At 44.7% G+C, this 12,471-nt stretch overlaps 1 protein-coding gene across 1 annotated transcript; it reads left to right on the top strand.

The window, feature by feature from the left end:
* Positions 1-6,082: 6,082 nt before the first annotated feature.
* Positions 6,083-9,232, top strand: LOC311098894 (hypoxanthine-guanine phosphoribosyltransferase-like; the record flags this gene model as incomplete). Its single annotated transcript, XM_084139444.1, has 4 exons — positions 6,083-6,265; positions 6,841-7,024; positions 7,321-7,401; positions 9,182-9,232. The coding sequence occupies exons 1-4, from the start codon at positions 6,255-6,257 to the stop codon at positions 9,230-9,232; spliced, it is 327 nt and encodes a 108-aa protein (XP_083995570.1). The 5' UTR covers positions 6,083-6,254.
* Positions 9,233-12,471: the final 3,239 nt, after the last annotated feature.

Here is a 12,471-nt window from a genome sequence, read left to right as displayed (position 1 = left end):
ACAACAAATAATAACAAAGATAGCTAATAATGTAAGCATACTGTGTCCATAATAAGTATATAGGTTGTATGTTGGGAGCTTTTGGGAAAGAGCACAGTTAGAAAGATATGGCATTTAGAAGCAAACCGGATGGACATCATGAAAATGATCGGAGAGGTTGAGAGTAGAAGAAGTTCAGGAGCAAAAAAAAAAAAATATATATATATATATATATATATATATATAGAGAGAGAGAGAGAGAGAGAGAGAGAGAGAGAGAGAGAGAGAGAGAGAGAGAGAATTATTGTAAAATTAACTCTGTCCATAAGGTGTAGATAGTAAGTATAGACCGGAAGTAGAGGCCTGGGCGTTGTTGTTCACTAATTTACTCCAAGTAGGGAAAGGATGGTGGGGTTGAAAAGTAATAAAGGGGAATATATATATAAAAAATAAAAATAAACATGGGGGATTGGAAGTGATGCAGACAATTACATTGATAGAAGATACAATATATCTGCAATATTAAGCTGATCCATTCCCCCCGAAAAAAATAAATAAATAAATAAAATACAAAAAAAATATTAAAAAATACAAAATACAAAAAAAGCATAGTGTCCATAATAAGTATATAGGTTGTATGTGGGGAGCTTTTGGGAAAGAGCACAGTTAGAAAGATATGGCATATAGAAGCAAACCGGATTGACATCATGAAAATGATCGGAGAGGTTGAGAGTAGAAGAAGTTCAGGAGCAAAAAAATAAAATAATATATATATATATATATATATATATATATATATATATATATATATATATATATATATATATATATATATAGAATTATTGTAAAATTAACTCTGTCCATAAGGTGTAGATAGTAAGTATAGACCGGAAGTAGAGGCCTGGGCATTGTTGTTCACTAATTTACTCCAAGTAGGGAAAGGATGGTGGGGTTGAAAAGTAATAAAGGGGAGTATATATATATAAAAAAAACATGGGGGATTGGAAGTGATGCAGACAATTACATTGATAGAAGATACAATCTATCTGCAATATTAAGCTGATCCATTCCCCCAGAAAAAAAAAAAAAAAAGGACTTAGCATGTTAGCTAACCCTTCCCCTAACCCTAACCTTAACCCTTTTAGCTAACCCTTCCCCTAACTCGAACATTAACCTTTCTAGCTAACCCTTCCCGTAACCCTTTTAGCTAACCCTTCCCCTAACCCTTTAACCTAACTCCTAAACTTAACCCGAACCCCTAGCCTAGATAACGTTAGCATGCTAGCTAACGTTAGTCACCTAGCCACCTAGCTAGAATTCATAACATATCATACGTTTTTGTACAAATTTGTAACATATTGTACGTTCAGCAAATTCATAACATATTGAAAAAAATAAAATAGGGTGGTTGTCCCACTGGCTATCATAAGTTCAATGCACCAATTTGTAAGTCACTCTGGATAAGAGCATCTGCTAAATGATGTAAATGTAAATGTAAATATTGTAAATTTGGCAAATTCGTAACATTTAATACGAATTCTAATTCGTAACATATCATACAAAATGGGTGATGGACATTCACAAATTAATACATACCATAAAAACGTAACATAGACTAAATGGAGTCTCTCGGATTTACGTACAGAATAATACAAAATGCTCTGAGACCAGGTTGGGATGGCAGGGAGCTCAGCCCCAGTGATGTACTGGGCCGTACTCACCACCCTCTGTAGCGCCTTGCGTACGGGTGCCTTGCAGTTGCCGCACCAAACAGTGATGCAGCCAGTCAAGATGCTCTCAATGGTGCAGCTGTATAACCTTTTGAGGATCTGAGGGCCCATTACAAATCTTTTCAGCCTCCTGAGGTGGAGGGGGTGCTGTCGTGCCCTTTCAACAACTGTGTGGATGTGTGTGGACCATGTTAATTCCTTAGTGATGTGGACCCCGAAGAACTTGAAGCTCTCGACTACAGATCTTTTAATCATTTTCAGATTTTTCAGAAACCCTGGCTACAACACTATATTGGGTTAGTGTTAAACTACCATTCCTTAGAGGTGACACATTAAACTGGCTGATCGAAATCAAATGTTTCTCTCTGTTGACATCTGGTTCTCCAGCTGTAATTACACCCCTGTTTAATAATTACAGCTGCTGTGGATGTGGATGGGCCCACTCTGTGCTGCACGGCGCAGGAGGGTGGCCCAGACACCTTGTCCAACCATCTTAAACAACCCCTTAATCGTTTTGCAGAAGCCCCTCTTGTGGTGAATGGATGTATTACATGAATGTACTCAGCACTACATGAGTAGCTCTGTGCAATTCTTTTTTCATACCGCAAGATGGCAATGTTAATCCATTTCCCACAGTATAATGAGCCAAATTCACATGGGAGTTTAGAGTGATTTGAAGGTTGAAATACGAGCAATTGGATGGACTATTGATACATTCTATTTAAAAATATATATTTTTTCCTTTTTGATCTTTTAAAAGTGTATCCATGCACGTATTTACCTATACGTTTCTCTAACGGTTGGATTTGGGTTTCCTCCATTATAAAGTTGTTTTATGCATTGCCTGGAAATCCGGCATTGAATTGCATAGAATTTTATGTCGGGGCAGAAATGAGTTTGAATCAGGAAAGTTTCCTCTCATGACCTAAAAGCCAGAATGTTATGATATTTTTAACGTACTTTACAGGTACTTTACCATGCAGCTGTTCATTTTGGCAGTATGAAATGAACAGGCCTCCTGTAGCTCAGTTGGTAGAGCATGGCGCTTGCAACGCCAGGGTTGTGGGTTCGATTCCCACGGGGGGCCAGTATGAAAAATGTATGCACTTCACTAACTGTAAGTCGCTCTGGATAAGAGCGTCTACAAAAATGTAAAGTACGTTAAAATATAATTGTATTCAACATTCTGGCTTTTAGGTCATGAGAGGAAACTTTCCTGATTCAAACGCTCATTTCTGCCCGACATAAAATTCTATACAATTCAACATTGGGTTTCCAGGCAATTTCACGCATTGCTTGTTTAGGAAAGAAGATAACATTCTTTCACAGTGGCGCTCCCCCTCCCTCGTGATTCACGACTGACTTGTGAGTACTGCCGCTCTGAAAACCAGTTCGGGTTCCAGAAAACAACATGGCAGACGATTTGACCATTCAAACTGGCAGAAAAGACGGAGGAATTGTGGTAATTACAATGAAATTATTTGGGAAAGTGAGCCTACTGAACTGATGTGATAGAGGTCGACATAACATGAGTGCATGATGATGTGTAAACCTCGTGTGCAACAAAGTAGCTAAAGTTGTAGCTTACTGTGTTCTTGCTTGCATGGAACTTCAACTGCATGTAAGTATTTGTAATGAATACTATATTTTCCCTCCTAGATCGACGATGACTGGCCAGGTTACAGTTTAGAGCTGTTTAACTATCCAAAACACTACTCTGGAGATCTAGAGTGTGTTTACATCCCACATGGTGTCATCATGGACAGGTAAACTATATAGCATGAATGCAGAAGGCCTATTTACCAATTCACTTGTATCTTTATTTTTCTTTCTTTCTGTGTGATCACTGACATTGGGAAACTACAAGACTTTCAGTCGCCCAGTCCTCAGTGGTCAAACAGAACAGGGGACAAGGAAAGGAAGTAATTAAAATACATTATCGGGATGTTATCAGAGTGAGGATGCAAAGCCAATAGCCTACCTACAGTATATAGAGATGGATAGCAGCTTGGAGAGAGAGAGATTGGATTGAGTAAAGGCGCCTGCATACTAGGTTCGGTTTGCTCCTAGCAGAACTTGGCTAGTCGAAACGAACGTATGTGCCTCGCATAATCACTTAAAACCCTTTCCTGTGGTCAAACTACCAAATCGCCCTCTAGTAGCCTCATGGGTGGAAAAAAAAAAAAAAACGGTGTTTCTATGTCATACGGTTTTGTTATAGTTTAGTCTTATGTGGTGTGTAATATTGGGATGCAAGCTCAAAATTGAATACATTTCAACTCTATATCTGACATGGTACAGGTGTCTTCTTATTTTTTAAGTCCATAACCATGTGGGTGATGTGTATACTCACTAACTGTAGGTCGCTCTGGATAAGAGCGTCTGCTAAATGACTAAAATGTAACTGTAAAATATATACTTTTGTTTCAAAGTAAATTTGATTAAGACTACCAAAAAACACTATGTGTCCCTGATTTAGCCCAATGCAGTAAAAGGTTGGAAAATAAGAAAAAAGTGGCAATATTACGGTTTGTACCTCTTGAGATGCCATAGCAACAACATAGCCAGTATACACTTCCTCAAAATAGTCCTAATGAATCTAAGATAAATCAATAATTTTGATGTTTTTGCAAAGGAGTTCTTAGGGTGTTTTCACACTTGGTCCCTTTCAGGCAATTTTTGTGGACTCAGTGCGGTTCGCTTAATTTTTTGTCCAGTGTGAACACCCCAAAGGAACTCAGAACCCTCAAAAGAGCCTGCGAACCGAACTGAGACCATCTCGACAGGTGGTCTGAGTTCAATTCGCTTTAAATCCTTGGTCCGGTTCCCTTTTTTAGGGCAATGTGAACACAAAGCTCCCTAGGTTCGCTTGTCATTATTCCCCCACCACACACTAGACTACTGCAACATTGTTTCCCCTGCCATAACCCCTCACATTGGTGCAACAAAAGAGAGAAGATGATGTGCAGATTAGCGATTGTCAAGGATGCACAGAAATTAATTTTAAAGATCTTTTTTTTTTTTTTTACCCCCTTTTCGTGATATCCAATTGGTAGTTAGTCTTGTCTCATCGCTGCAACTCCCCTACGGACTCGGGAGAGGCATGCGTCCTCCGAAACACGACCCTGCTTCTTGACACACTGCTCGCTTAACCTGGAAGCCAGCCGCACCAATGTGTCGTAGGAAACACCGTCCAGCTGGCGACCGAAGTCAGCTTGCAGGCGCCCGGCCTGCCACAAGCAGTCGCTAGAGCGCGATGGGATAAGGAAATCCCGGCCGGCCAAACCCTCCCCTAACCCGGACGACGCTGGGCCAATTGTGCGCCGCCTCATGGGTCTCCCGGTCATGGCCGGCTGTGACACAGCCTGGGATCGAACCCGGGCGATGCAGTGCCTTAGACCACTGCACCACTCAGGAGGCAAGAAATTCAGTTTTTTGTTCAAATTATTTGTTTGCAATATGTGATCTATAAGCTAAGAGAGCTTTATAAGCTGTTTATTCGTTTGTTGGGTTTGAATAGTGTGAGAAGACAACATTTGGTGAGAATTACAACATAGGGTACAAAATCGTTCTAGCTCTTAAAGGGGCAGTAGCCTAAATTGTGTTTACAATTTTCAATTACTTAATTATTTAATCTATAGTTATTCTTATGCTATTTATTCTGTAACCAATAATATTTACATGTCAATAGTATCTTCTGATTACAATTATTATGTCTAATCTTTTAACTAAATCTATTTGCTTCCAAAATGTAAGTAGGTGTGTGTATATATAGCTGTCTGATAACTCGTTCTGATGGGATGGCTTGTCTCGCACTTTGTAAAAACCCAGAGTGCATTGAGTGAATGTTGGAAAAAGATCTTGGTTCCTTAATAAACATAGCAATGTGAATGCAAAGAGGACTCGGACCACAAAATAGGTGAACTGAACTGGTAAAAGAGTTGAGTCCTCATTCAAAGGCAAGGGCAGTGTGAATACAAAGAGAACTGAGTTATTTTGCTTTTTTTACCCCAGAGTTCACTTTAAAGAGGACTGAGATCGGTTCCTTTAAAGAGGACTATATGTGAAAACACACTTACATGCTGACCAAACCGTCCGCATTGCAAAATAAATGTACACATGTTATTCAATAATTTAATACAAACTGCTTGCACGCGTCTGCGTAGCCAGGCACTAAAATAGACTACGTTAAAATATAACTTGGTTCTATTGTAGATGCGTGACGCACCGCAAGTCCAGCCTCTCCCATCTACTCATTGGTTTTTAGGAGTATACTAACCCACGTGGTTGATTGAAAGATGAATGAGGTCCACACTCCAGTCCAGTTGGTGGCGGTAGTGCACCTTAAAGTTGGTTGCCAACTGCTATATAAAATCCACAAAATAAGAAGAAGAATGAACAAGGAGAGATTCATCAAACCTAACAAAAAACTAACTAAGTTTCCCCTTTTATCTGTGGATTAATTGTTGGAGTAGAGCACACATGATTTTGTGAGACTCAAAATGGGTCAAAATTCTACAAGGATCCAGCAAATAAAAGGACCATATGCATCTCAGGTAAAATAACAACCCAATGTTTATCTCCCAGAACAAATTAGCTAGCAACAGCAAGCTAGCTAAATGTCCATGAATGTTTCATGTGTGTTTTGACCTGACCCCAAATTAATATAGTTGGTTCACAGTTGGTTTTGGTATTTTAACCTGCGTGTCATGAACGCGTCTGGTGGGGATAGACAAAGTCAACATGCAGACGCATGCGTGGAGGCAGTTTTATCATCATGTGAGTTGCGAAATTTTACATCTAACTAAGATGTTTGGTGCAGTATTTCTCAAGTGAAAAAATCTGCAAGTCTCTCGTTGAATGACAACATACACTTCATTGAAGAATCCTATCCGTATTTCCCACTCCTACTTGGAGTAGTACTGTTGACCAATCACCGACGAAGGGGTGTAGACTTCGGCTACCGAACTTCGACTTGCCTCAAGAAAAAAATGTGCTCAAACAGCCGGAAAAAATCTGCCGACCACCAAAATGAACAAAAAGTCACAGAATTGTCATAATATATGCACAAACGGTTTAGACTGGGAAGCATGCAACAGGCTTTACTTTCTTTCACATACTTGTGTTGCAGGACAGAGCGGCTTGCCCGTAACATCATGGGTGACCTGGGCGACCATGACATTGTGGTGCTATGTGTTCTGAAAGCCGGGTACCAGTTCTGTGCCGACTTGGTGGAGAGGATCAAAGCACTGAGTCGCAACTCAGACCACACTCTGCCCATGAGTGTCAACTTCATCCGTCTCAAGAGTTACGTGGTAAGGACCTAAATAACCATTTTTTAAATGCTGGACAAGTGGACAATTCTTCCATGATGCATTCCGTCCTAAGACTCAGTGAAATCAGATGAATTTTTATTCAGATAAAATTGTCACAGCTTGAATTGTAGTGTTTCTTTCTCCGGTCCTTGGATGCCTGGTATGGGCTTCTGTCATGCCTGTTGTCATTTACAGCTGGCAATAATATACGTTGTATGTTTTGACAGTATTATTAGTGTTATATATTACTGTAAGCTTTTACACAAAACTTGACCAAATCTTTCCCTTTCTTGTAGAATGATCAGTCCACAGAGGATCTCCACATCGTTGGAGCAGAAGACCTCTCTTTCCTGACTGGGAAGGTAAGTATCCCTGCTGTACACAACAAATATAACATATACAGACAAGCAGTGAATTATTTGGGTTATGGTATGTAACGGCAGTTCTCTGAAGGAGTTGAGGGAGACATCTCACTATGGGACATGCCCTTTTTTGCGGGTCATTGGTTGAAGCCTTATTCAATCCTAACAGGCCAATCAGAGCTTTGTGGGTGTATGCCCCACATGTCTATATAACACCCTGCACTGCTCTGGTTTCCTCATTCTAAAAACTACCTCTTACATGAGTCGTGCAAGAGGGGCAATCTGGTGAGATGTCTCTCTCATCTCCTTCAGAGAACCGGGGTTACATACCGTAACCCAAAGTTCTCTTTCAGTCGACTCAGTTCGGCATTTCACAATGGGACACGTGCAAAACGCCCTGATTGCCAATAGCCAGTTTCCTGAGAAGCCTGTTGTGGTACATGGTAATGTATCTGATCCACTGGAGGGAAGGCGTACAGAAGCACGTATAGCCACTTGTGGGCCAGCGCGTCCACGCCTAGAGGAGCATTGTGATCTCTCATCGAAGAACAAGCGACAGTGCATGTTGTCCTGCAATGCGTAAAGATCGACGGCAGCCCTGCCGTAACGCCCCCATACCTCCTCGACGACAACGTGATGAATTCGCCCCTCCCCTGATGCGGGATCTCTCTCGCCAGAGAGTGAAGTTGATGGGAGCGCGTTCGTCCTTGGCAGTTGATATATGCCACTGTAGACGTATTGTCTGACCTGACCAGGACATGTTGGCCCTGTAGGAATGGATTTAAGTGCCTGAGGGCTAGTAATAGTGTAGAGCTCAAGAATGTTGATATGGGCTTTACTTATTGATTCTGACCATACGCTGTTCACTGTACGCCCATCGTGGACAGCCCCCCATCCCTGTAGTGATGCATTCGTTGTCACTACTTTGTGCATGAAGACTCTCCCAGCAGGGCAGCTTGTGTCAAGAGCGATGGGTCTCTCCATCATTAAAGTGCCGATAGACACTTTGCAGAGAGAAGCACACGCATGTGCCGGTGGAGAGACAGGTCCAAGCGGAGTGAGGTCACCCAACGCTGGAAGTCTCTCATGAGGAGGAGACTAAGCGGAACTACCACAATCATGGAGGCCACGAGCCCAAGAAGACTCGGACACATCCAGTACGTGACTGATGTTGTCGGGCAGAACACTCATAGGCAGTGATGAAAAGCCATCACTCTCTCCACAGTGAGGGCTGCTTGACAGGCTACAGAGTCCAGAGACAATCCCAAAAATATTTTCTAATGGGTTGGTAAAAGCAAGCTTTTGGCACGATTTATCCTGAAGCCTAGAGCGAGCAGGTGCGACAAAAGTTAGGCTGTGTGCTCAGCTGCCTGAGCCTGAGTGTCCGCGAAGATCAACCAGTCATCCATGTACGTCAGGACTCTTAAGCCTTTCTCCTGTAGGGAGGCTAGGGTGGCTTCGGCACACTTTGTGAATGTCCGTGGGGCAAGGAAACAGACCGAATGGTAAGGTGAGATATTCATAGGCTATGCCCTCAAAGGCGAACCTTAGATATCTCCTGTGTGCAGGATAAACTCAGATGTGGAAATAAGCATCCTTAACGTCTACTGTGGTGAACCACTCATTTGGCTGAGTCGAATCTAACAGCATGCCATGCGTTAGCATTCAAAATCTGTAGACTCTCAGATGCTTGCTGAGCTTCCTCCTTCTTCCCTCGGTACCATGCATATGGCTCCCTTGGCCAACAGAGGCTGTATCTCGTCTCTGAGGACTCTGACTGCTTCCCCCTGTGCAGTGTGCAGTGGACTGTTCCCATGAAACGCGGGGGGACCCCTGCAAATTGTAGTCTGTACATAAGACCCAAGGGGAGACTGGACACGTGCGCCACTGCTCTCTGTGAGGCGCAACGGAACCCACCTGTCCCCTGGGGGGGACGGGGAGCCCTGTGGCAGTAGTGGGGTGACTGCCACAGGGCTCCCCCATCCACCGCATGTGGGCAACCTGTCCCGTGGAAGGGACGGGGGGGGGCTGCCAGGCCTGGTGGCAGGACAAGGACACCCTCGAGGGGTTGATTGTTTTGCATGGGAACATTCTGAATCATCACCCTCGGCCCATGGGCCTGGATGTGAAGGGAACTCTTTATTTGAAAACTGAAGTTGGGGAACATTGGTGTTGACCCGCCCCAACGAGGGCTTATGTGTCTTGAGGTGTAAACGAGCTTGTGTGACCTGACGCAAGACTCCTGAGGAGTCTCTGGTCATTTTCCTCGAGCCCCCGCCTTGCGCTAGGTGTGCCGCTTCTTCCCCTTCCCTCTGGATGGAGCCGAGGGAGTCTCTGCCGCTCGTTGCTTGGAGTGACGCCTGTGTCCTGAGGCACCGCGTTGCTGGTGAGCGGACTGTCTGTCGCTGGGTGGGAGTTGCCGGAGAAGGCTGCTGAGGCTTCTTATGGATCCTCCCGTACTGGGAGGGAGGCCTCATGGTGACAACCTGGGAGAATGTGGGTTTGTTTCCATGGTAACAGGGAGCCCAGCGCCTCAATCTCCTTTTTCTTAGACTCAAACCTGGCCTGTATCTCCGATATGGCTGGTCCAAACAGTCTGGTGGGATTGATCTGTCCATTCAGGATCTTTCCCTTCTCCCTCTCAGACAGCCTTGCATTGTTCAGCTAGAGGGCTCTCTGGCCAACGGTCGCATGCACCATGAACCTCCCAGCCATGACTTGAGGGTCCGGGTGGTATGGTCGGCAAGGTGACTTAGCTCCATTAGCTTCTCCCGGTCGACGGTGCCACCATTCGCCAGGGAGTCGCACAGCTCCTTAGCCTGCACCGCCATGTAGACGGAGAGGAAGGCAGCAGGGCTGCAGATCGGTAGATCCTCTCATACATGGACATGGTGAAGCGGTCATTGGGGATGAGCGAGCTTGGGGGCAGAGGAAGAGGAGCTAAAAGCCTTCGGGTCAACTTGCTCAGCCAGGGAAGGCTCCACGGGAGGCGGGAAGGCTCCACGGGAGGCGGGCTGAGCCATCCCAACAACTCCATGCCGTGCATATCCAAGTGGGGGTAGTCAGTCACAGGAGAAGGTGACTTGAGTGGCTCTGCCCAGGAAGACTCCAACAAAGCCAGACAGTCTGGGAAGGCTGGTACACGCTGTCGGATAGATGTAGAATTACTCTGAGAGGAGATTCCATCCATCCTAGACTTCTTGGAAGGTGGGGGAGGCGTGGGATACTCAACATCAAGTTTGGTGGTGCCTCGAAGAAAGTGAGTTCAGTTATTGACTCCTGCCCTACCTCTTCAGTCAGTCTGGCTAGGTAGCACAAACTGAGCAGAGTGGAGAAATTATGCAGGGGCGTAATCCATCTCCTAGTCAGAGAGGGCGCTGCCTGATGCAGCAAGAGACATGCCGTCGTCCTCACTTCTGTATTTCGTCGGAATTCAGGTCCATCCCCTGGGAAAGGTGGGGGTTCTCTGAATCAGCCTGAAGCAGGGGATGCCGGAGTAGCTTCTCCTTCCTCTGGGACTTCGTTGTCAACAGAGTCGTCCTCGAGCAAGGACGAGGCCTGGGAAATACTTTCCATGTACTTCGCTCTATGTCTAAGGACACCGGAGCCCAGCTGAGCACATTGCACACAACTAGCGGGGTCGTCGAGAGCCTCCACAGCATGTTCAACGCCAAGGCAAGTAGTACAGAGTGGATGGGAATCCGTCCTGGACATGTAATGCCCGCAATTGCCAGGGCAAGCTTTGATAGGCTTGCGCTGCTTTTTCTACCCCTTCCCTGACGACTTGGCCGGTAAGCCTGTCGACATCTCGTTTCGACCGGATGGGCGAAAACAAATGGAATTACTGGGGGGCTAGCTAGCAACTCCACGTGCTGCTACTACAATGTGAAGTCGGGAGAGACACGGGGTAACGTGAGCTTGAGCCAGGTAAGTAGAAACATAACGTTTTTTTTTACCAGGGTGGTGGGAAATAAATGGTGTCTTTATACTTTCGGTGTAGTGAAATAGTGATGATAGCCAGCTAGCCGAGCCGTCGTGTGAGATACCAAGTGCCGACTCGGTGTGTAAACCAAGTAACTTGAGGTAGAACAAACGGCTGGCTTCTCATTCACAGGGGAATGTAAAAGGGATGGCACTTCAATGGTGGGGTAACACACTGAAGAAACAGCACCGTGCATGCTAGCCAAACAACCCGAATGGGGGTTTAGCCCAGAGGTTGCTAGCTAAAACACCAGTGGTGCCGTTAGCCCACTAACTAGCCAAGACGTTCGAAAGTTCAGCTAGCTAACTCCGAACGGTGGGAACCGACAGAGAGCTAGAGACCCTGGGTAGAAGTAGCTCAAATGTGTGGGAACCTGCTATTAGCGGGACGCTAAAGCAGTGGAGCTAGCTAGCTAACAACGCCAATTGTGTGTAGGCCAGGCAACAGGTGTACTGTAGCTAGCCGACAACAAAAAGTGCTGCTAACAAGCTAGCTGAGGTAACCACTTGGTAAAGTGAAGCTGAAGTTAGCAGAATTCCTGAAAATAGAAATTAAGCCACTCAACGCTCCGTGGTGGGGTGGTAACCCACACCGAAAGGAACAGTTAAGTTGAGAACTAGTTTTCTGAAGAAAGCTGCTTAACGGGTTAGTAACCAGATAGTAACCAAATAGACTTGTGAAGAGGCGAAGAATGAGGAAACCAGAGCAGTGCAGGGTGTTATATGGACGCGGGGCGTACACCCACAAAGCTCTGATTTGGCCTGTTAGGTGTGATTTAAGGCTTCAACCAATGACCCATAAAAGACGGCGTGTCCCATAGTGAGATGTCGAACCGAGTTGATTGAAATAGAACCTCTATTAGCAGATATAGTTATGAGCCAATACAGGTACTCACTTAAAAGATGTGTCTTGAAAGAAGTAGATATGATCATGGTGCTTCTCAGTAGTAGTTCTTGTTATTCTGAACTGGGGGAGATTTGGGCAGTGTCTCTCAACAACCACAATGGGGCAGTCTTCCCCATGTCTTCTCTCAGAAGAAGGGTCACAGAAGTTTTGGAGCTCAAATCAACTGCTGTGGTTAGTAATGGCCCTGATTTAGATGT

This window comes from Coregonus lavaretus, assembly GCF_964263955.1.
Source record: "Coregonus lavaretus genome assembly, chromosome: 23".
Taxonomy (NCBI): Eukaryota; Metazoa; Chordata; class Actinopteri; order Salmoniformes; family Salmonidae; genus Coregonus; species Coregonus lavaretus.
The sequence above is the reverse complement of the archived record's forward strand: the minus strand, read 5'-3'. Positions and strand labels throughout refer to the sequence as shown.